This window comes from Manihot esculenta, chromosome 10, assembly GCF_001659605.2.
Source record: "Manihot esculenta cultivar AM560-2 chromosome 10, M.esculenta_v8, whole genome shotgun sequence".
Classification (NCBI taxonomy): Eukaryota; Viridiplantae; Streptophyta; class Magnoliopsida; order Malpighiales; family Euphorbiaceae; genus Manihot; species Manihot esculenta.
The window spans coordinates 28,206,219-28,231,921 of NC_035170.2; the positions used below are offsets into that span (position 1 = coordinate 28,206,219).

General features: G+C 30.8%; 3 protein-coding genes and 1 pseudogene across 3 annotated transcripts; 2 read left to right on the top strand and 2 right to left on the bottom strand.

Moving 5' to 3' along the window:
- Positions 1–6: 6 nt before the first annotated feature.
- LOC110624312 (probable basic-leucine zipper transcription factor R) lies at positions 7–531 on the top strand. Its single transcript, XM_021769415.1, has one exon. It carries the CDS (start codon positions 7–9, stop codon positions 529–531), a length of 525 nt encoding a protein of 174 aa, XP_021625107.1.
- Positions 532–2,097: 1,566 nt separating this feature from the next.
- LOC110624494 (translation initiation factor IF-1, chloroplastic) lies at positions 2,098–2,842 on the bottom strand. The gene has a single exon (XM_021769673.2). The coding sequence runs from the start codon at positions 2,661–2,663 to the stop codon at positions 2,229–2,231; it is 435 nt and encodes a 144-aa protein (XP_021625365.1). The 5' UTR covers positions 2,664–2,842; the 3' UTR covers positions 2,098–2,228.
- A 569-nt stretch (positions 2,843–3,411) lies between these two features.
- On the bottom strand, positions 3,412–6,762 carry LOC110624313 (annotated as a pseudogene).
- Positions 6,763–18,122: 11,360 nt separating this feature from the next.
- Positions 18,123–19,098, top strand: LOC110624530. Its single transcript, XM_021769726.2, has one exon. It carries the CDS (start codon positions 18,404–18,406, stop codon positions 18,923–18,925), a length of 522 nt encoding a protein of 173 aa, XP_021625418.1. The 5' UTR covers positions 18,123–18,403; the 3' UTR covers positions 18,926–19,098.
- The last annotated feature ends 6,605 nt before the right edge of the window (positions 19,099–25,703 follow it).

The window sequence follows — 25,703 nt, forward strand, 5'->3', positions numbered from 1 at the left end:
TCCATCATGCTTATTCTTCTCCAGCAAGAAGCTTCTTCTTCCTCTTCCTCCTCTTCTTCTTCTTCTTTTTCTTCCATGGCTCTACAACTAAACCGAAACATGTTCGCTATTTTGATTGATGAAGAAAGCGATGACCTGTCGAAAATCATCGACAAGTATCTAGCAAATCTCACGGCTTCTCCACCTCAGGAGAACAACAAGAAGCAGAAGCGGCAACCAAAGCAGAAACAAGAACAAGAACAAGCTGAGCTGAGTCCAGAGATTCAAAAGCCAATGCCTTTGGTTCTCCCTGATCATAATGAGAAGCAGCAGCAGCAAGAATTCAAGAATAGCCATGACAAGCAAGGCAGTGATGAGTGGATTCAGGTGACTAAAGGATCCAAAAATAATATTAAAAAATATAAGGAGTTGGTTGCTGCAAATAAGATTGTTATGGTTATGGGGGAATTAGCTAATGAAGCTGAGGAGACTGATGTTGATAGAGTTTTGGAGGAAAACCAAGAGGAAACCAACCTTGTGACCATTGAGTAAACTTCGAAGAAGAAAAGGCGTAGAAGGAGAGTTGGTCGAAAGCGTCACAAGAAGCAGAAGGTAAATCAATCAGAAGAACTAGCAAATAAGAAGAAAAGGGGCATAATCTACGCGATGGGCATGTTCGTGATCAGAGTTGATACAATTTTAGTACGAGTCTTAACAATTTCGGTACAATTTTATTTTTTTAAATTTTATTTTTAATTTGAATTGTTACAATGTCAGTGACTATTTAATAATTAAAAGAGAAGTTATATTTAAATTATATAGATAATTTAATTTATAAAAATCATTAGATAATATTAAATATAAAAATAATAAAAAATGCACCTACAATGAATTAAATTTTTATTACATTAAATCTCTAATAACTAAAAAAATAACTATTTTATTTATATTATGATATATTTATAATTTTTTATTATATATTATTTAATAATTTATAAAATCAAAATTTAAATTTTACAAATATAACCTTAATTCAAAAATAATTATTTTATTTAAAATTTAACTTTTATAATTTTTTATTATATATTATTTAATAATTTATAGAATTAGTATTTAAATTTTTTCTATACAATCATGTATTTTTAATAATATAATTTATAAGATTATATTAATATTATAAAAAATAAAAAATATATTATTATTAAAATTGATTTTCATACGAATTCCGTATGATTTCGGAATGATTCTCAATTATTAAAATTAGGAAAAATTATTTTTTAATCCCTGAAGTTTAACGTAATTAACACTTCTGTTCCTCTATTTTGGCGACCCAACACTTAAATCCCTCACTTTTTCTTCCGTCCAAATTCGTAGTCCTTCTATCCATTTAAACCGTTTGGTCAAAGAGTTAAAAGTGAGATATGATGATTTTTTTCAAAAATGCCCTTCTTTCAACGTGAAATTCCAGAAGAAGAAGAAGAAAGAAGAAGGAGAAGAAGAAGAAGAAAGAAGAAGAAGAATAAGAAGAAAAAGCTGCAGAAATAGTAAGAAGAAGAAAAATAATAATAAGTTGCAGAAATGGTAGGAAGAAGAAGAAGGGTTAATTTTGTCAATTCACGTGTTCCAAACGGCTATTTTGGACGGAAGGACTACGAATTTAGACAGAAAGAAAAGTGAGGGACTTAAGTGTTGAATCGCCAAAATAGAGGAACAGAATAAATCTCAGAGACTACAAAGTAATTTTCCCTTAAAATTAATATCAAATAGCTAAATTTTTTTCTTTATTTTCATTTCAGTACAATTGGATATAATTTTTCGATAAAGTTAGCTGTGGCTTGGTTGTCTAATTGTTTACAATAATGGGTTTTAAACTTTTGAAAGGGCTTTGAGTTCATGCAGTCAATTTCTTTTCACTGGTACCTACAACATCTAAAACATATAAAATTCAGGGTTGATCAGTTTGAAACCCCAACACCACCAAAAAGAAAAGGAATCCCATCTTTCATGGAAGCTCAGACTTCTCTCTTCTTTTTGACAATATCTGTTCTTAGTTCAGGATTGATCCTCCACTTTCTCAAAAATACCTTCTGCCTTAAAACAGCATTTCTCACAATCAAATGAACAAACACCTTTCAATCAATAACCAAGAATTATACAATTACTAAGATAAGCTGAAAAAAGATGCAAACTTTAAAACTTGATTTCAAATTTTTATAATTGCAAGAAGATTAGAGGCAAACGGGAACAAATTAATCGTTACTTGGATCTCTGTTACGCATTCTATAAACAATACGACCTCTAGAGGAATCATAACGACTGACCTCAACCTTCACTCTATCTCCAGGCAATATCCGTACAAAATTCTTCCTTATCTTCCCCGAAATATACCCTATAATCACATCTTCATTGTCTAAGCGAACTCGAAACATACCATTGGGAAGCGACTCAGTCACTGAACCTTCATGGGTCCATTTCTGCTCCCCACTTGGGTTGGCTTTTGCTTGGGTTGAAACATCGAATTTTGCAGGTGGTGTGGTAATTGTAAGGTTGAGCAGCGTAGTTTTGATGGCGATTCCCTGGCTGAAGAAGATTGTTTTTGGAGAGAGAGTGGTGGGTTTTGTAGAGGAAGGAGAAAAGAACCCCGGTGCGGCGAGGATGTGGACTTGGGCGGCGGTGGAACTCATCTTCTTGAGGGGGCGAGAGCAGAATCGAAAAGTAAAAGTGGACGGAAAGAGTCGGAGAGGGAGGAGAAGCACAAGGCTTTGGAAGAGCAGAAGCGACGTGCGGTGGAAAGGAGGGAGGTTGACAAATAGCTTACCCGTGCCAAAGAGTTTATTTTCATAAATTATTTAATTTTCATAAAAGCTATATATATATAAAATTAAATAAAATTTACTACCTTATATACGGATTCGGTTCAAATTGAAAAAATTAATCGAATCAAATTGATTTAAAATTTTAATTCAATTTTTTATACATTTTGATTCAGTTTGAATTTTAATTTTAAAAATTTCAATTATTTCAATTCGATTCGATTTTAATAAAAAAAATTAAAAAAACCAAACCAAACCGATTAATGATAATAATATATTTTTTCAATTATATTGAAAAATTAAATCATATTAAAATTAAAATATTTTAATTAAATTTAAAATATTAAAAATAAAGTATAAAAAATAAAAAAATTATTAAAAATCGAAACCAATCAAACCAAACCGAATCAAACCGAATCAGATCGGTTCGATTTGATTCGGTTTCTGATCAAAATCGATTCGGTTCGATTTTTATAAACACTAAAATTTTGATTTTCGGTTTATTCGGTTCGATTCGGTTTTAAACCGAACCGACCGAATGCTCACCCCTAACCGATATCAACTCAGATTCAGTTTATTTCGTAAAAAAATATTTTCTATATTTTTTAAGTTCAGCTATTTATTTCCTCCTAGCAAATTGTTTCTGGGGAAAGAGCTCTCCATCCAATGTCCCGGCGGTAGAATCCTACAGGCCAGTTGATTTCCTAACTGCCTGATAACCTCTATCCCTTGCCTCTTCAAGATCTCTTCCCTTGGCAGTAACCCCCAGCACTTGGCCCCCGGTAGCAATGAAGTTGCCATCTGCATCTGAATCAGTTCCAGCTTGAAATATCTTAACAGTTGGTGCAATATTTTCAGCTTCATCAAGGTTTCTAATCACTGTCCCCTTCTCATAGAATCCAGGGTAGCCTTTACTTGCCATTACAACCACCATGGCTGAACCCGGCGACCAGTTCAGTGATACTCCACTAAGTTCTCCTCTGCAGGCGGCGAGCAGAACTTGTGCTAGATCAGATTCCAGCCCAACCATTAGTACAATAGTACCTGCATATTAAAGATGAAACAAGAGAAACCCCACATAAACCCTGAGCACATCAAAAGCAATAAGCAAGCTCTCCACCTTACAACACCCAGCAGATATTACCAACTGCAGCTTGATGTCATTTAACCATATGAGCATAACTTGAAGAGGGCATAAAACCCACATGAAAATCAAAGTTATACATTCATTTCTAGTCTTTGATACTCTGACTTTGCATTTTTTCGCATGGTAGCCGTGTCGACACGACATTTTATGCGATATGACATGAAATAAATGTTCGAAATATATTCTTGCATTCAAATACCTGAGTGACATGTATTTGAGTAACATATTTATACATAGTTAATAAAGTATTATTTTGTTTCAAGATAAAGAGCATGAATTTAGATAAAAATAGTTATTCCATTGTATTTTGGATTATGTATTTGATTGTTTTGAATATCTATTTAGACTATAATTATTACTATATAACTTTATATTTTTTATTTTAATTTATTTTATATAACCTACATATCCAGACACCTGCATTTAAATTTAGATCCATATCCCCGTATTTTCTATTTAGAAAGTTGACAAGTAAAATATTCGACTCCAAGTAACAGAGTTTCTAGTTAAATACTCAAGTATTTATCCCAATCTGAATAGCAGCAAGATTCTATTGACTCTCCTTCATATGTGGAATTGAGGATAACAAAACCATGCTGCAGTGACACAAAATCAGATAAATATGAATCACAAGCACAACAATGGAACGACAAGTAGCACTTGAGACCATGCAACACATGCTGCAGCCATAAATCATGCACCTAGATACAGCACCATTGAAGGTGAATCATCACTATATCATCAACAGAAAGTGTAATATGTAATGCTAATTATGGGATTTGTAGCTGACCTGGCACTCTGGATCTCTAGCTTAGGAAGCCAGACTTCTTCTCTATCATTAACCCAGCATATAAAACTCCAGCAAATTTGCAACCCTCTGCTGCCATTCCTTTCACTGTTGGGAGAATTATAGTTTCCATAACCTCCGATTGAAGTTCTTTTGTTAACACTGGTGCAGGTGAGTATGCACCCATCCCAGTATTAGGCCCTGTGTCACCATCTCCAACACGCTTATGGTCCTGAGCAGATTCTAAAGGAATTGCAGTCTCTCCATCCACCATTGCAAAGAAAGATGCTTCTTCTCCTTCCAGATGATTCTCAACAATAACACGGCAACCTGCAGAACCAACAACACCTTCTACAAGCATTGAATCCACAGCTTCATATGCCTCCTCCAGTGTCATTGCAACAACAACACCTTTCCCAGCAGCCAATCCATCTGCTTTGATAACTATAGGAGCTCCCTGCTCCTGAATATATTGCTTTGCAGCAGATGGATCTGTAAATGTTTGATACTGAAACAAAACAATAGAACATCTAAAGTTGAGTTTCTATTACAAAGAAACAGGAATCTGTTTGACCAAATACAACATCCAAATTCTATTTGTCACACAAGCAATTAATATTCTAGCCTGCATCATATGTTAATCCAAAATTAAAAGTAGAGGGGAAAAAAAGAAGACATTGGCAGTAGGAATTCCATATTTGACACACAAGCTTTTCATAAAGTTCTTTGAACCTTCCAAAGCTGCAGCCTCTGCAGATGGGCCAAAAGTGGGGATTCCAGCCTTCACTAGATCCATTTGCAAGGCCAGCAACCAATGGTGCCTCTGGTCCTACAACAACCACTCCTATACTCTATTTGTGGCAGAAAGATATCACAGCTGAGCTATCGGAGATGTCAAGGTTTTGAATACAAGTAGCATTCCCAGAGTTTGAAATCTCTGCATTGCCAGGAGCACAGAAGACAGCATCACAGGAGGGAGATCGCTGCAATGCATAGCAGAGCATGTTCTCTTCCTCCTCCACCAATGACCAACACAATCACCCTTTCTTCTGCAACATTAGAAGATAGAATAAGTATCAGTAACAATACTCAAATGACCTCAGATTATTAAAAACTTACATTCTTAACTATACACTTTTATTAAAATCAAGGGGTACTATTGATTATACATTTCTGCACGAAATTTGCCCTCCTCTTGCAAACAAAAAGCTCAAGAGTCAAGACCCACATAGAATACAAAAAACAACAAAAGGGTAACCACAATTAAGTCAATTACATTAAAAAGACTTGATTTTTTAAAAAATAATAAAAGAAAAATACTCAATCATATAATCCCAGTTCTTACCAGATGCTCCATTGCCATTGGCATTAATACAAACTGACGGCTCTGATTTCTGGGAAACACACTTAAACACGGAGGAAAACGACCTAGAATCCTTGACTGCATGGCTTGAATAGCAATGATATGTGCTGTGAAATGAACTTAAGTTTCCAACAAAGAAGGAAGAAGAAGAAGAAGAAGAGTTGAGTCTTTATCCAACAGAGAAACTTTATTTTCTCCTGGAGTGAGTCTTTATCCCCATATTGGGGTTCGAGTTGTATATAACTTTTTCTGTTTTTTTTTTTTTTGCTTGTCTTTGTTTATTTTGTGCAGGTGGTCTTTAAGGGTATTTTTAAATCCTGCATGTTTTTTAGTGACACTAAAAATGATTTTTAGAGGTTCAATGTTTGAAGAGAGGTTGTGTTATGGGTATCCATTTAGGAGTGGTATACCAAACTAAAGTAAAAATCTTTAACATAAAAAATCTCGATTTTCTTTTGTACGAATGGATTCTTCTTTCCCTTCTTTTCTTTCCATTGCTACTGTCCTTCACCCTTTTGTCGGTGTCATTGTCCTTGTTGCTGTTCTTGTCATTATTGGCATCAATTGAAGTTACCGTCGCCTTCATCATTGCTATTGCCCTTCTCCCTCTCATCGGTGTCATTGCCCTTACTATTATCCTTGTCGTCCTTGAAGCTACTGTCGCCTTCACCATTGTTGGCTTCCCCAGCTACTCTTGCCTTCACTGTCCCTATTATCATGATAATTACTGTTGCTGCTGCTACTCAAAGATTCAAGTGAAAAAGGTGTACGTTTCTCATCCAACAACACTGTAACCAGTGACATATAAAAGACCCCATACACCAAATAGCTACAATCTCCAGATTATGAAAAACCTTCAAGCAAAATAATGGAATAATACTGCATATTCTTTCTTGTTCTTGATAAAAGAATACTTCCAACTTCTCAATCCAGCTTCTCAAATGACCTTTATCAATTCTCCAATAGGTATTACCAATTCAGTTAGCACTTAATTCTGTATTTGGAGCTTAGAGCCCTGGACCCATTATTCTTTTGTAAGAGTCATGGCAATTTTTCTTGTTTATTTATCTTCAAAATTAACAGAGTAGATAAATATTAAAGAGTAAGGGTTTATTTTTCTTGTTTCAACTGCTCAAAATAAACAGAGTAACAAGAAAATCATGTCTTGTGTGCCTTGATTACATAATGTTTGAAATTTTATCAATCGAGAGAATAATTTAACAAGTTAATGTGTATGTCTATTTTGGATTTGATGGAAAGGAAAGAGAAATAAATTGCTTTGTAAATGAGATGGAACTAATTATTAAAACTACAACTCACATGTTTAAAACATTCTCTCTTACATTATGAATCCCTCTCTGCAATCCTTTAGCATTTATTTTAAAACTTTTTCACTAACAAGTTAATACTAGCTTCAACCTCTGCACTAAAACCACACCGACATTTTCCCTTTTCTTTTATTCGTATTATATATAGGTACAATATGTATTCTGATAGAGTTTGGATGTATGCAAGACTAAAAAATAGTCTACTAAATTCTTTATTTTTCGAAAGATTAAATGAATTTATATCGGGTGCGAAACAGTATCCAAACAGTTTGAATGTAGAACTAATTAGATATCTATGTAATTGATTTAAATGCCAAAAAAGCAGTTTCGAAGATGATAATACAGTTAGGTTTAGATTTCATCTGATGAAATATGTATTTGTTAGACTATTATGTATGGTATTGCATGGTGAAATTCAAACCTATAATGTGGCCCACAGGGGAAGTAATGATTCCACTTACAACACTTGCAATATAGAAGATCAACATGATGAGTTCTCTAATGCTTATGAACAACTTGTTGTAGATGCAGCAAGACCTAGTTTTTCCCCAATAATAAGTGATGAGCCTCCAAACCAAGCTACTCAGAAATTATATAACATGTTGACCAGGTCAAGTTGTGAAAATCATTCACAATTGTCGGCTGTGGCAAGGATATTGATCAAATTTGAACAGTGTTTTGATAATATTTGCTAATTTATCAAAAAAAATTTATCTACTGATAATTTGTTTATTGATAATTTCTACTCTACAAAGAAATTGCTTGACGCCTTGGGATTACCAATTCAGAATATTCATAGTTGTTTAAATGGTTGTATGATTTATTGGGGTAAGAATAATGAATTGCTCAGGTGCAAGGTGTGTGCTCATTCGATATACAAACGATTGTGAAATATTCAGAGCTCTAGTAAAACTCAAGTTGCTTATAGTAAAATATATTACATGGTAATCACACCTAGACTACAAAGGTTATATGCATCTATTGCTACAACTAAGGATATGACTTGCTATGCCAATCATGGAACTGATGACAATTTAATGCATTATTCATCTGATTCGCATATATGGAAAGCTTTTGATAACAATTGGCCTCATTTTAGTTTAATGTTCGTCTAGGACTATGTATCAATGGTATTCAACGCTTTGGACAATCCGGTCAGCAATATTCACCATGGCCTATCATATTGATACCGTACAACTTATTCCATAGTTGTGCATGAAAGATAGTATATGTTTCTCACTGTAGGACCTAGAAATCCAAAAGATCAGTTGGATGTGTATTTGCAACCTCTAGTAATTGAGTTGAAAATGGAGTTGAAACATATAATGTGTTCAATAAAGAAAATTTCAACTTGTGAGCTGCTTTAATATGAACTATAAGTGATTTTCCTGATTATGCAATGTTATTTGAATGGAGCACTGCAGAATGAACCGCTTGTCCTTATTGTATGGAAAATAGTGATGCATTCACATTGACAATCTCTATGATAAATAAATTAATAAAAATCATATCATTATCTCTTCATTGATGATAGCTACTATTTGAAATTAAATGTCTTATGATATTAATCAATGGGTTTTAATTCATTGGTGTATAATCTTTTAAGAGCTTTAAAATTTTGAATTCGAATTTCAATGGAATCCAATTACATATATATATATATATATATATATATATATATATATATAAATCCTTTTTCTTTGCCATACAAATTTTATTACTACAAAAAATATAAATATATCAATTAGTATTACTGTTAATCTGATGGTAATATAAGTTTTTCAAATAAAATATAGTAATATTATTTATTTGACGGAGAATTTACTAAAATGAAGTATGTGAAATACAAGAGTAAATATTAAAAATAATCATAATCAAGGCCATGATTTTCCATTTCATATATGTTAGATTTAGGACCACCTCGTGGAGCAGCAGCACACTAGAATTTTGGACATTTGGTGATTTAGATTGACGGGTGTCTCTTTTCTGTTTTTTTTTTTTAAAGAAATAGCCTCCATTTGTTGGGAAAATAGCTCGTATTAAAAAATATTTTTTATTATTTAATTTTAATGTAAACTCTTAATAATATTTTTAATGTGTAAAAAATAAATTCTTTATATGAAGAGAAAAAATCATTTCAAAAGAAAATAATTTAATTTTTTTCTGATTAGAAAAATATTTTTTATTTATTAATTTTTAAATATTTAAAATTAAAAAAATAGAAAATATTTTTTAAAAAAATATTTCGTGAAACGAAAGAGTGTTGAAAAAGCTGAGCATATGGGTGTCTTATTTTTCTTCCTCAATTTCAGACAAATTGAAATTGAAACCCACTACTATGTAATTTGTTTTAATGTGGACCGACACCATTAATTAATTAGGAATTTGTTTGAACATGTCCACCCACTATGAACTAACTCCTTCCACATTTCTCGCATCTTATCTTACCTATTTTGGTTTTTTTTTTTTTTTAAAATGGGGATGGGATTCCAACATGATATCTATCAGGTTTAACCGGATGTACTTACCATCAGGCTAAGTCTGGGAGTGCCTTACCTATTTTTTTTTAAATTTATATTTTTGCTTACTTTAATTCAATTAAATATAAACAATTTTACTATAAATTTATATATAAAATTATTTTTATTTTTATATAATTTTAAAAAATATAATTAATAATGTTAAAAGCAATAAATAATATAATTTTTTAATACTTAATATAATGATAAGTGCATCTCAATAAATGTGAGAGTTTGTAAATTTTATTTCTTTAATTTTTTATTTTTATTTAAAAAAGCTTAATATAAAAATAATATAATCGCAAAGTAGTTAAAATTGTAGTTATATTTAAAAATTATGATATTTGAATATAAATTTAAATTATCTAAATATATCCATAAGAAATTCAGACTCCATTTTATTAATTTAAAAAGAAAAAGGAAAATGAAGTCATATTTGAAATTTCAAAGTTAACATGGACCCATTTTATTAATTTAAAAAGGAAAAGGAAAATGAAGTCATATTTGAAATTTCAAAGTTAACGTGGACCGCATCTAAAAATAAAGTAAATAATTAAAAAGTTAATTAAATTAAAAAATATCTAATGTTAGAAATAGCTTTAATGTTAATTTTTAGAATTGATTATAGATGCAAAGATATCCAAATTAATTTTTGGTGAGTCGGTTATAATTGTTGACACAATTTAATAATTTAATTTTAGATAATAGACTAAAAATGATCAGTTCACTAATTAGTTTTTAATCAATAAATAAACCACATAATTATCTCAATGAAATTTAATTCGATAACAGCATTAAAAATTAGGAAGATTTTATTCTAACCAAGGAGCTAACATCAACGCGGCTATAAAATCAAAATATATTATTTTATAATAAAATATTGCTTGTCACAAGTATCAAACTCACAAGTGATTACAGATTTAATGAATCTGAATGATTGTATATTATTTACTCAATTGAACAAGTGACCAGATTGTATCAACTAGACAAATAATAATCTCAAAAATAAAAAGAATAACATAAAAACCAGAAATAAGAAGAATTAAAATTGATTTGATCTTACAATCCTTGTGAATTACACCTCAAAAATTCTCTATCTAGATAAAGGAGATTACCTGTTGGAGCTCATGTGGTAACCAATCGTAAAAACAAAAAAAATAAAATTAATTATCATAGTTTCAAAAGCACAAAAACTATTCAATTCAAACAACATTCCCCTTTTTAAAGAGGTCAATCTTAAACTAAAGAAGAATAAAAGAAAATCTCTTTAAGAGAGGAAGTAATAATCCAAAATTTTCTCTTTTTTTTAAAATCTTTTTTTTAAAAACTGGTTTCTACAATTTAATAGAGAATTAGATCTGAAAATTCCGTGATATTGCATAAGCCGTGCCCAAGTGTGTACGCCTTGCCTAAGGTTTGTGTACACCTTAGGTTTACTCTAGGACTTACTTATTTTTTAGTATAAGTCATCTGATGTAAGTTGTGCCCACAGTGTGAGACGTGCCCAAGGTATGCTTCGCGACTCCATCTCTTATTTCTACTTAAAACTTCCGATTTAGAGCTTTTCTTCTTAAAGAGTACAGAATTTGTCAATATTACAAAAAGGAAAGAAATATCCATAATTCAGTATAATCAACTCCAATTTCATAAGAAAGAATGTATACTAAATAGGCAAAATTTACACCCTATCAAATTCTCTCATACTTAGTTCATGCTTGCCCTCAAGTATGAGATATGTCAAAATTTATGTCCCACATGTAACTCCCTAGCTAGGGCTTTCATGTTTGAATAAAGTTTAAGCTAATAAGTTTCAAGAGACCAATCCAAATAGCAATGTAAAAGTAGACAATAATAGTATACTCCCTATAAAGCCCAAAATAGAAGCATCAAAGATACACAAAGTAGAGCCTCCATATTTAAGCACACAATAGAGATTTTTCAAGTGATTAAGTCAACTCAAATCAAGTTAAATGCCAAAACTAATCAGGCTATAAAGCACACAACATTTTATCCTTTTTATTTTCTTTTAGTGCTAAGTGCCAATGAACCATTCAACTTCAAAAAAAATTTTTATATTACAAACAGTTGAGCACTTTTTTTTATTTGAGGTATCAAATTTTTTCGACACGAGGGTGTATATAGGTGATACTCGTCCCCATCTACTTGTATCACAATCCTCAAGTGGCTACTAGCTCTACTCTTTCTCCATTACCGGACAGAGGAGTAGGTTTGTGCTTCTTGGGGTTTATTTTATTTTGCTTCTTAAGAGATGAAATAGCCCATCCATCACTTAACACTTTTATTTTGAGCATAATATCATCACACAATTATCATGGCAATGTTTTAGCGCATACTTTATCTGAGTTGACAAATCAAATTAAGAGTAAGCAATTTTTTTTAGTTAATTATTCATTATAAGGCTCTCTCAATGTGTATTTAAGAGTCTAGCATTGTGAGCAAAAGAGAGATTCTACTAAGGCTACCTAGACATTGTAAACTGACTTAACCTCCAAAAGCTCAAGTGGCTAGCTTTTCATGTAATCAGGGGTCTAAAGACATTGAAAATGGTTTAACCAGAGGAAAGAACATGTGGAACAACCCCCAATCAGTAATAAGGATGTATAAAGTATGTTCTATGCTCAAAGGATCAATGTAATTCTCCCACACTTAGTCACTTGGTCCCCAAAGTGAAAAATATATAAATAACAACTGAAAAATAAGAAAGAAGAAAAGAAAAACACAAATAAAGGAAAGGTTCTTCCTTGGGGTTACAGGGGTAGCAGGTGCTTCATGGCAAGTGTGTGACAAAGAGCAATAATGTTCTGATCCATTCGGAAAAGATGGGAGTCAATAGTATCCAAGCGAGATTCAAGGCGCTCTAGTCAGAAGTCCAATTGGTCAAGTTGCTGAGCAAGGTCAGTGTCATCCGATGGAGGCTCAGATGGTCTAGTAGGTGCAAAAGAGGCAGTAGGTGCATTTTTGCTGAAAAACACAAAGGTGGCATGGAACAATAGGTCCTGCAGGAGCAAAAGAAACAATACCCTGGTCTTAGTGCAAAAGGCCCATATCATCAAGACTTTTTAAATCTAGGGGATGCATATCACAAGTCTTATGCAAATCATGTTGATCTAGAGAAAAGAGTTGTGTAGAAATGGAAAAATGTGTGATAAAAGCCCCTGGAATCAAAGGCCTCCAGAAAGAGATGACATTAGAGAATTGACTAACAAAATCCTAAATTAACCTTCTTGTTATGTATCATGTACCAAAGAAAGAAAAGCTTAGTTTTGTATAGCACATTAGATGAGTCCTTTCGTCCAAAAAATGAAAAAGCTAAAAAACGATGCAAGTATTTCAAAGCAGGGTCAAGCAAAAATATGTCTTTTGAGTTAATGGCATTATAAGAAATATTGGGTTGCCCAGTTAAGTCTTGGTACACAGCAAGGGCATCAAAAGACTCCTCAAAATCACATAAACTATTTAAATATTCATTAGAGCTAGAGTCTTCTTCACTAATGAATCCCATGGCAGGATTGAAAGCAGTGATAGAGAAATAGAATACATGTCCTAAAAGTCTAAAATTGATGATCCCTAGAGTCCTTAAATTATAATCTACAGTGCACTTAAACTCAAAAGTAGTATAAAATTCTCTGCAAATGTAATATCCGGCTAGACTCCGGCGTCAGAATTCCAACCTTCCGACGGAATCTCCGTTGAAATCCAGAATCTTGGATACCAGAACCTCTGGAAGGGTAAAATATGTTTTTACAAAATGTTTTTCATGATTTTATTATTTGGTTTTGAGTTAAAGTTTTAAAATAAAAGAAAGAAAAATGTTTTTGAAGGATAAGTCCAGATTCAGTCGCCGAACCTCATGTTCGGCCGCCGAACATGGTGCTGCCGCGGGAGCTCTTTCGGCCCCCGAAGGTGGTCTGGACAGCCACCTATAAGAGGCCTCCAGTCCGAAAATAGGGGAGTTTCTCTCTCCATTTTCGGGCAAAGGTGAGTTCTTGCCCTTCCTTTGATGATTTTATGTTTTTCCTTCAATTTTTCATGAGTTTTCGCTTATTTTTGAAGTTTTAAGCTTAAATCGAAAGTTTCAAAGCTTGGAGATCTCCGGAGACCGTTTTCCTCCTCATCTCCAAGTTTGGGATCACACCTACCTTCGATCTTCAAGAGGTAAGTGTAGATCCTTACTATTTATTATGTTTTAAGTAAGTTTTAAAAAGGGGTTAAGGGTTAGAAATGCATGAAATGGCTAGATCTAAGGTTATAGGCTTTGAGTAGGGTTTTTGTTGAATGTATGCTCATGTGATGTTTTTGTTGTTGTTTGTTGGGGCTTAAGTTAGTTTTTATGCCCCTTATGCATGTGGGTGTGAGTATGCTTGTTGTGGAAAGTATGGTGTGAGGATTTGAGAGTTTTGGGGTTGAATTGCATGAGGCAAAATCGGGTTCTACCATTCTGGAGGACCCATGTTCGGCCGCCGAACCTGCATGGGAGGCAGCCTTTTGGCCGCCTAACATGCCCCTGTAAGCATGCACTTTCGAATCTGGAAGGGAGTTTCGGCCGCCGAACCCGCCCTCGAAAGTCCCTGACTTTCGGATCTGTGGAGGACTTTCGGCCGCCGAACCTGCCCCCGAAGGACCCCGACTTTCGGATATGTAGAGGACCTTCGGCCGCCGAACCTGCCGCCGGAAGTCCTCTGCCCAGTCTTCCCTTACTTGTTTTGTATGCATATTTTGAGATGTTTTTGGGGGGTTTTGGGGAGATGTTTAAAGTCTTGCTAGAGTATGATTGGTCCCTCATTTGAGTCCACCTGTGTAGGTTTGGACCCGAGAGACCGTAGAAGCCAGCAGTGAGTCAGCTGCTACAAGTTTTAGTCAAGCGTCAGCCAGAGGTGAGTAGAACTAAACTAATCTATGGTTTTAAGTAATAAAACTTTTTAAGCATGTTCATGCATCACGAATGCCATGTTATGTAATAGGTTGTTTGCATTCGAACTCACAAATATGATGCATTGCATATTTTACTGTTGTTGTGGATGGATGTTGGATGACCCACTAGCCCTCGAGTAGGTTATGATATGATACGGATACAGAAGACCAGGGCTGCCCATTCTATGCGCCCTGGCACTATGTAAGGGAAAGACCAGGGCTGCCCATTCTACGCCCCTGGCACAGTTGGATATGTTATGTTATGTTTAAGAGGAAGTCTTGAGGAGCTCTGTCGATGGCCGGGCACATTGGATTATGTAGAGGGTTACTGGTGACAAGTCCATCCTTAATGTGTATTGTTTGTGTTGTGATGCATTTCATGAGAGCATATGTTTATTAAACTGTTTTTATGGTTCTGCTCACTAGGCTCTTATAGCTTATCCCTTTCCCCTAACCCCAGGTTTGCAGGGTCAAGAATAGCTCGGAAAGTCGGCTAGAGGCTGGTATAAGTTTAATGTAATAGAATAGTAGTGGACATGTAATATGTAATTAATTAGATTTGTGCTTTGCCTTAGTTTAATGTTTGTTTATCCCAATGAACATGTTTTTATGTAAAAGTTTTATAATGAGTTATGTTGATCCAAGCTTGATGTATACGATGTTGACCATACTAGAGCATTTGATGAGGGCTCTAGTGTGGGTTTTATGTTTACAGTCTATGAGGAATGTACAAGTCGAGCTTAGTATATGAAAAGTTTAAATTTTTATGAAAATGTATGTTCATGTATGGGATTTTATCAGGTACACAGGATGTATAGTATGCTTGCTATGGGTTCCGGCGACCTTAAGTCGATCTGAATCCTAGTGCCGGTAGCGGTCCGGTTTCCGGGTCGTTACAGCAAAGCTCAAGATAAGCTGGCAAATTAACATCAAAGTAAGGACCCCAACCTATGCCACTAATCAGACCAAACACGTAAGACTTAATATTCAATAATTCTAAAGTGGGCATGTGAATAAACTTACAAGGAACTATTAGGAGTCTACTAATGCTCCTGTAGCAATCCAAGGCACTAGGCTCTATGAATGTGAGATTGCCATTGAGGTCAGAATCACTAGGAGCAAGAATGGACTTGCCCTTTTTCACCTAGGATTGATTGTGAGAAGGACCACCATCATGACAGGAGGAGGTAATCGTAGGAGGGGCGATCCATTGCTTTTTGCACTGTGGAGGTCCAGAGGCTTAGGAAGGCTTAGGTCTCATGGAGCGACAAGTGGGGAGAGGAGACATCACTGGTGTAGTATTAGTGGCTAGTGCAGCTGTGTTTGGTGATCGCATAGGAGAAGAGGTGCACGAGGAAATGGAGTGCGATGAGTGGGTGTCGTGTGAGGGAGAAGAATGCGATGAATCGTGGGATGAGGAGGAGTTGGCTATTGAGGCATCGGTGGCTGGTCCGGTGAGGGGAGACTCGCGATGGCTGGTGAGTCTAGCGGCTTGAGTTTTGGTTCTCGTCATGGTTAAAGACCGTGATGATCAAAATGGGAGTGGCGGCTCTAGAGAGAAAGAGATGGGAGTGACAAGGAAAACTAAAAGTCAATTTAAAATAGTAGGTATAAAAGTAAGAGCGTGGCAGCCACTCATTCCCTTAAGTTAGACATAGTGTAACCCTTGGCCGCGCCTTATGATACGCCTCAGCTTGTTGTCACCCAATCACCAGTACTTTAGTGGGTACTGGTCCCCACTCCTCTCTTTTGCCATTGATGACGCAACCTGTACATATGAAAGGAAAAGAAACATACTCCAAAGAATCTATTAGTAATCCCAAGATTGAAGATGACCAAAAAGATCATTATTCCTATAAATAAAGTAAAAATAGCCCAACAGAAAAGGAAAAATAGAATGGTAAAGCGTGGACACACCTTATAAAATGGGTTGCCTCCTATGAGTGCCCTGCTTTAATGTCTTAGGCTAGACAAGCTGTGGTTGTTGCAGTCTACTGCACAGAGCGCTCTGCTAAGCACACATCTTTTTCTACTTGAGCTTGAAAACCTTCATAGAATAATTTAAGCCAGTATCTATTAATTTTAAATATCTTTTCCGACTCTTGATCCTAATGGCACCATGAGAGGAGACATGAGTAACTGCAAATGACCCTATCCATCGAGAGCGTAACTCATTAGGAAACAACTGCAATATGAAATTATAGTAGTACCTTTTGCCCAACTGAAAATTATTTCCTTGTGATCATCTTATCCTGAAGTGTCTTGGTTCTTTTTTTATAAATTCGAACACTCTTATAAGCTTCATGCCGCAGATCTTCAAGCTCTTGGAGCTGTAGCTTCCTCTCTTCCCCAGCAGTAGCCATCTTCATATTGCACTGTTTGATTACCCAAAAGGTCTTGTGTTCAATTTCGATAGAAATATGGCATGATTTACCGAATACCAAATAATATGGAGACATATCAATTAGTGTCTTGTAATTAGTACGATATGTCCAAAGTGTATCTTTCAGATGCAATCTCTAATCCTTCTGAGTTGGACTAACAGTCTTTTTCAAAATATATTTTATTTCTTTATTGGATATCTCAATTTGGCCATTCGTTTGAGGATGGTAGGCTATGAAAGTGCGATATTGTATCCCATATTTCTTTAACAAAGACTCACGATCTTATTGCAAAAGTAAACTATGGAAGTGTGATATTATATCCCATATTTTTTTAACAGTTATTCCATGATCTTATTATAAAGGTGTGTTTTCTATCACTGATGAGTACTCTTAATACACCGAACTTGATAAAAAGCGAACAAAACTTCCTATATAATAATATATGGATGAGGGAAAGGGTGGGGAAATGACAGGGAAGTATCGCTAAAGAGAGAAGTGACATTTGCTGTAGCTAAAGACAGATGAGTCCCATTGGACTGTTGTTGGACTGTTGTTTGGACTGTTGTTTGCATAGATGGTACTAGCTGCACTTGCTAAGTCTATCTTCAATTTCCTTTTTATTATAAGAAATTGATGAGATTTGGGGCTCCAATTGCCATAGAAACTTCCTGCTCAATTGTACAAATAGGCCTCTATCCCATCATCAACAATTATGGGTGTTATGGATGGAGTGAATGAAGGCTGAATAAAAAATAATAAAATAACATATTAAAATTTCTCCCATCTCATTAATTTAGGAGATCGAAATTGCGAGGTTTTTAAAATTTGAACGAACACCAACCAGACTGCTCCTAATTGACCACTTTGCTAATTTTGTTACTTCTTCCTCATCAGTCTGCATCTACCTCTCATTAAAAGTACCCTAAATCCACACTATGCCCATGTGTTCCTCAGCCAAGGGCATGATTCTAATCTTTTGTGTCCCTTTCTTGGAGAGTCTTAGGACCAGAGATCATTAGGCCCCACCCTTCAAAACCTTCTCATTGTCTTGCTTATATATCACCCTCCAATCTCCACATATCCCTGCTTCCTTAGCTCCACTTTCTCTTTTCTTTATTCTTTAATTTTCCTAGAAAATAGATTCTCTCAAAATGAAAGGCTATTCCAAGATCAAAATCTTTAATCCCACCTCTGCCAAATCAAGATCCATAGATCTCTCATATCCTTTAACTTCTTCTGAACTCAAAAAAGCCAATTCCCAAACAGACACAGACTCGAAACCCCAAGAAAAAATCACCAGCCAGCTGCAGAACTTCAACTACACTAATACTAAACCCACCACCACCATCACCAACACCGCCACCGCCAACGAAAACCTCCAGGATTCACTTTCATGGCTACAAGACGAAGAGGGTTATAAAGAAAGTTCTAAGCTGGGGAGGAACTCTTCAGTTTCTTCAGCTTCTGGTTTTCAGTCTGCTGTTAAGAAAGCTTTCTCCATGAGAAGATCTTCCTCAGTTTCTGAGAGCTATTGTAGGATCCATGACCAATCTTCGGGGTTTCCTTCACCAACGCATGATGATGAAGATGATGGTTCACCAACTAGATCTGTGAAGAAAAAGAACAGCAGAAGCAGAATCCTTAGAGCTTGTAAGAAACTTGTTGGACTCTAGCTCAATTTCTTGTCTTTTTTTTTTTAAAAAAAAGGGAAAAGAAAAGAAAATCCCCTTTCTAAAGAAGGGGTTGTTGAATTACATTTCTTTCTTCCCTTGTGCTTTTGGATTAAGACATAAGTGTTAGGTGCAATGGTCATCCTAAGAAAGAAATTCAGAATTATTGAGATGAATAGCTACAAACTTTGAATGTATTAATTGAATGTTGAACTAATTCATAATTCATCTAAATAATTTTAATAAATATAGAGCCTATTAGACGGTATTCAATTTAAACTTAAAAAAATTATCAAATCGAATTAATTTAAAATTTTAATTTAATTTTTTTTATTTATTTTAATTCAATTTAATTTTTAATTTTAAAAATTTTAATTATTTCTATTCAATTCGATTTTAATTAGAAAAATATTGAAAAAATTAAACTGAATTGATTAGTGATAATAATATATTATTTTTAATAATATAGTGATATTAAATTATGCACTCCGAGACTTAACCTGATGGAAAGTGCATCCTTATAGTCTTATGAGGCCAAATGTTCGACTCCCCATCCCCTATTTTAAAAAAAAAAAGTGATATTAAATTATATTAAAATTAAAATATTTCAATTAAATTTTAAAATATTAAAACTAAAAAAATAAAAAATTTATTAAAAATTTAAATCAATCAAATTAAATTGAATCAGATCAATTCGATTTGATTTAATTTCTGATTAAAATCAATTCGATTCGATTTTTATAAATATTAAAATTTTAATTTTTAATTTATTTAATTCAAAATTAAACCGATCGAATATTCACCTACAGCCTATATTATGTTGATATTTGCAAATTAAATTTTACTATTTTATGTATGATTGATAAATAATAAATTTATTTTCCAAAATTAATAATTTTTTTATTAATTAATGTTAATGTACTGTGGAAGATATCAAATTAAATATTAATATATTAAACTAATATTACCGTAATAAGCATTATCTCTGATAAATTAATTTTAATATATTGATTTATATATCAGAAATGTATTATTTTAATGTTTAATCAATTTATTCACTGTAATTTTAATTTACAATTGACATTATTTGATTTTTAATGGATAATTATTCTTTAAATTTGACTATTCAGAAGCATTGATGATAAACTTACATCATACAATAACAAAGGCTTCGTCAAGGGCCGATTTCGATTCAAAACCTTATTTGCGAATTAAATCGAAATCGGCCAGATATTTTATAAATTCAAAATAATTTCCTTTTTATTGATTTGATTTAGTTAGGGATGGACAATCGGTCAGTTCGATTTAAAACTAAATCGAACCGAATTAAATAAACTAAAAATTAAAATTTTGATATTTGTGAAAATCGAACCGAATTAATTTTGATCATAAATTGAATCGAATTGAATCGGTCTGATTTAATTTGATTTGATTCGATTTGATCAGTTTGAATTGTTAATAAATTTTTTATTTTTTCACTTTATTTTTATTATTTTAAAATTTAATTGATATATTTTAACCTTAATATATCTAATCTCTCTATATATATTATTATCACTAATCAGTTCGATTCGATTTTTTGATTTTTTTTTATTAAAACCGAACTGAAATAATCGAAATCTTTGAAATTAAAAACTAAACGGAATTGAAATGAATAAAAAATCGAATCGAATTTTTAAATTAATTTGATTCGATCAATTTTTTCAATTTAAACCGAATACTGCTCACTCGTACTCGTAAGTTTAGTTTTCAGTTTTAAAATAGTTATAGTTATGGTTTTTACAAATTTTGATTTTCAATCCTAATTATTTTAAACAGTGGATTCGATTTCGATTTTAAAAAAATAAAAATAAAAAATTTAGATAAAATTAAATAAAAACCATAAATTTTTATTAACAACTTTAAAAAAATCAAAATGAAAATGAAAATCTAAGTGGGAATACATTGGATCTAGCATTTGGTAGAATTAATTTCCCTTAGCATAGGATGCTTTTCCAATGGCAGTCCAAGCTTTATTCTCCAAAATATAAAGCAAACAAAATCCAAGCTGGATTTCTCAATTTATCCAAAACCCTAGTGCCTATGATTCCTTCTTCCTGCCAATCTTGCCTAACATTTCTCAGTTTTCACACTTCATTTTCTTTATATATTTTAAGCTTCCTCCTATATGAATCATTACAAAAAAAAAATCAAATAAATTTTTTATGTAATTATATATATTATCTCATAAAAATGGTCATATATATATTATAATTTATTTTTAAGATAACAATTTATTTGTTATATTTCTATTATGTCCATATTGAAAAGTAAATTTTATTATTTAAAAATTTAAATTTATTAGTTATATAAATTATTTTATTTTCCATGGAAGTAGCGAGTATATAAAATAAAATAAAAATTTATTGTTTTAAATATCTTAAATAATATTCTTAAATAATGAAAAAATATAAAATAAACTTATGAGAGTATATTTCAATAGTCTATTAAAATGCGCTATTTAATTTGAATTTAAAATTTGGATTTCAAATATTAAATTTAAAATTTAATTAAATTATCTTATTTTTTATAAAATAAATTAAATTTGAAATATAAATAAATATTAAAAATTTGATAATATTAAATATAAATTTTAAAAATAACATAATTTACATAAATGGATAGTTCAAAGTGTGTCATGCCAAATTGCCTTAAATTCAGTGATGATCTAAATTAAAAAAATCGATCGAATTAAATTAATTTTAAAATTTTATTTCATTTTTATTTATTTTAATTTTTAATTTTAAAAATTTTAATTATTTTAGATTGATTTTAATTAAAAAAAAATAAAAAATCGAATCGATTAATGATAATAATATATTATTTTTAATAATATGGAGAAATTAAATTATATATTAAGGTTAAAATATTTAAATTAAATTTTAAAATATTAAAAATAAAATATAAAAAATAAAAAAATTTATTAAAAATTCAAATTGATCAAATTGAATCGAATTAAATCGAATCATATCAATTTGATTTAATTTAATTTCTAATAAAAATCAATTTAATTTAATTTTTATAAATACTAAAATTATAATTTTTAATTTATTTAATTCAATTTTAAATCAAATCGATCAGATAATTACCCTAGTTAACTCATCATCAATCCTTAAAAATAGAAAAAGAAAAGTAAGGAGAGAAAATTTTTAGCAACAATCAGCTTTTTAAGTACGCTAATTAATTTTTAATTAAATAAAAAATAATAATTCATATAATAAATATATTTTAATAAATAAAAGGATGAATATCTCTAATATTTCTTAAGAATATGTGTTCGGCAGCTAATAGTTGGGCCAAGTCTTCGTTCGTGGCCGGTGGGCCCACTAGCTGCAGGTTCCTAAGATAGCATTTTTGCTTTGCCACATCATCAGGAATTTAGAATCTGCGGACCTACATCACATGCTCAAAAGATGACCCAGAATGTAACACGCTAGCTTGTAGGGCCTACCTTAACAGATAGGGTCGCATCTGTTTGAAACGTGTCCTACAGATTGGTGTATTTCTTTTGTTTAGGATTTTGATTCCGAGAAAACTGAAGTTAGACCATTGACACGTGTAAATTCTGCCATTGACTTAACTACTATTTCAGTATTGTGGGGTTTATATATCAAATTACCTAGTTGCCCTTTCCAAAGAATATTCCTATTTAAATTTTAGAAAAAAATAACCCAATAAAAAAGTTTATTATTTAAAATATTTATTCGTTTATTTAATATACTTTTTTTTCTATAATTTTTAAAAAATTATTATTTTATTTTTTTAAATTATAAAAATATATAAATTTATTATTATAATTTTATTTTAAAAAATTTATTAAAATATTTTTTAATATTTAATAAAAATTAATATATTTAAAATAAATACTAATTTTAATCAATATGTATATTTATAGGTATGTATTTATTATATATATAATTATTATTATTTAAAAATATTATATTATATTTTTTATTTTTTAATATTATTTAATATTTAAATGTATTAATTTAGTATTTATATATAATTCAAAATGTAAATTTTTTATTAGTGTTAAATTAATTTAAATAATGAAATACTATCTATTTAGTTTATCATTCACTATAAATTTAAATCCAATTATAAAATTATTATCTACTTATAAATTTAAATATATACAAATTTCAAATTTTATTAACTTTAAATTAATTTAAATAATACAATCATTATTTATTTAAATTTTAATTATATACTTAAATAAATGTAGATTTTACATATTATATATTTATAATTAAAATTTTTAAATGTTAAAATCTATATTAAATTCAATAAATTATTTTTGTTATAATAAGTAATTTAATTCTACTGAATTTAAAATTAATAACATTAGAAATTAATTTCACTTAGTATAAAAAGCTTATAATAATTATTATTCATAATTATATTAATATTTATATTATTTTAATTTGTTTATAAAAATATTTTTAAATTTTTATTATAAATTATAATTAATCAGTCATTATAATAATATATATCATTATTTAAAAAATTCAATATCAATATATTTTATATATATCTTTTGAGATTTTTTTATTTAACTATAAATTTAATTTAAATAATAAAATTATTATCTATTTTAAATAATAAAATTATCAACTATAAAATAATTAAAAATTATCATAAATAAATAAACTGAGGTATTATGGAAAATCTAAATATTCTCCTACTTTCCAACTTTATATATAATATAGATTAAAATTTATAAACCTAAATCAAATTCAATTTTTTTTAAAGCAAAAAATTAATTATATTAATAAAATTTTATCAAATATAGAGAAAATATCATTTTAAAGAGAAAGACGATTATACCTAATAGATTCTTTAGCCAAAATATGAGCAGTTAGAGCAGCATTACATCGAACTCATCTAACAGAAATATCAGTTTTAGGATCTAACAAATATTTAGACTCTTTCAAAATAAAACCCTTGCATAAAATAATTTGGCAAAAATATTCTTCCTTCTTTCTCATCTCTCGAGTATAAATCATTAAAGTCTCCCGAATAAAATCACGGAAAAGAGTTTGTACGAGATAAAACTCGAATAAGATTTCAAAACTGACTTTGTCGTTACGATTTCAGAAATTTATAATAACTAGTAAACTTCTATTGAACATTACCTTCCGAATCAATAAAATTTAAAAAAAAACCAACCACAGAGACGCATGACTCTTTCACATTAGCGAAAGTCCTTCTCCTAATCCTTATTTATTGACTTATAAGCAACCATCAAAATATAAAAAATTATGAAAAAATTCCATACGAGAACTAAGAGTCAAAAATAAAATGTACGGCTTGTAATTAGTAACCAAATCCTTCAATGTATTAACTGTTCGAGAATTGCCGAGTTCTCAGCAGTTCTAACACATGACGATTATTGCTTTCGGCTATCTCGACCTTTGACGGGATGAGCCGCTTCACTGTTACCTGTTAAATTAACATTCGCAGGGGTGTTGTTAGAGGCATCATGTTGAGAGTAAGAAAAACCTTAACAACCTGTAACCGAAACAGATATCTTTTTGCCTATAATTCCATGCTAGATGCTCACTCTAAAAAATGTCATAAATCTGCCAAAAAGGTCTGCATATTTTGAAAAATTGATTAGATTATATGTAAGAAACATCCCCATCATACATAAATCATAAGTGACTATCGGAATATCTTTGGAGCTCTTAATATAGATAACAACACTTTCTTCTTTATCGATAGTCAATTGACGAAAATCGTCTTTCATGAAAATAGGTTTAAGGAGGAATTTAGGTTTAAGAAAAAAGAAAATGCGAGAATATCGAGATACAAAGAGATCACAGAGAGAAATTTTCATCGAAAGTTAAAAGTTTACTTTATTAAATTCAATTTTCTTATATACTAATAAAATAAAATATCAAATATTTCAATTTAAAACGAACACAACATTCTAACTGTCTCTCTAATATTATATTATGATATTAAATTTTTTTAATTTAAAAAATTTTCATATCTAAAAAAAATAAAATTTTACATAATTTTATAGAAATTTATTTAATTTTTTTATAGAAATTTATTTAATTTTTTTTATAAAATTAACTATTGTAATGAGTAATATTTAGTTCAAATGGAATCGAATTAATTCAAAATTTTAATTTAATTGTTTATAATTTTTTTAAATATATATTTTTATTAAAAATATTTTTATTAATTAAATTTTTAAAATATTTTAAATATCAAAAACTATTTTCCATAAAATAAATGAAAAAATAAATTTCGCTTAATTATATTTGCGTCATATTATGTTGAGCATTCTTTTTATCTTATATAAAGATGCTAATATATCCTATAAAGATGCTAGAAAGATATATTTTTTTATTTGACTTAAATGTTAAAACACTAATTTTTAAGATGATAATTAATTATTAGATTTTTTATTTGCCTTTTATATAATATTCATTCAAAAAGTAAATCTATGACTTCGAGAAATAGTTTAGTAAATTTAGAAAAAATTAAATAAAATTTACTATTCAATTATATTAATTATTTTTTAATTATTATGAAAAATAAAATTAGGCCCATATTTTTGAAATGAAATTATTACAATGAATAATTGAGAGTATAATAAAAGAGTTATATTTATATTTAAAATTTAATAAAATTTATTTATTATATTATATTTATATCAATACTTAATCGTGTCTATATCACATTTTTGTTGATATAAGCGTGATTCGCTTGATCGTTATTTAAAAAAATA

Excerpts from the sequence above, each read along its gene's own strand:
- LOC110624312 (XM_021769415.1), top strand. The coding sequence starts at position 7 with ATGCTTATTCTTCTCCAGCAAGAAGCTTCTTCTTCCTCTTCCTCCTCT.
- LOC110624494 (XM_021769673.2), bottom strand. The coding sequence starts at position 2,663 with ATGAGTTCCACCGCCGCCCAAGTCCACATCCTCGCCGCACCGGGGTTC.
- LOC110624530 (XM_021769726.2), top strand. The coding sequence starts at position 18,404 with ATGAAAGGCTATTCCAAGATCAAAATCTTTAATCCCACCTCTGCCAAA.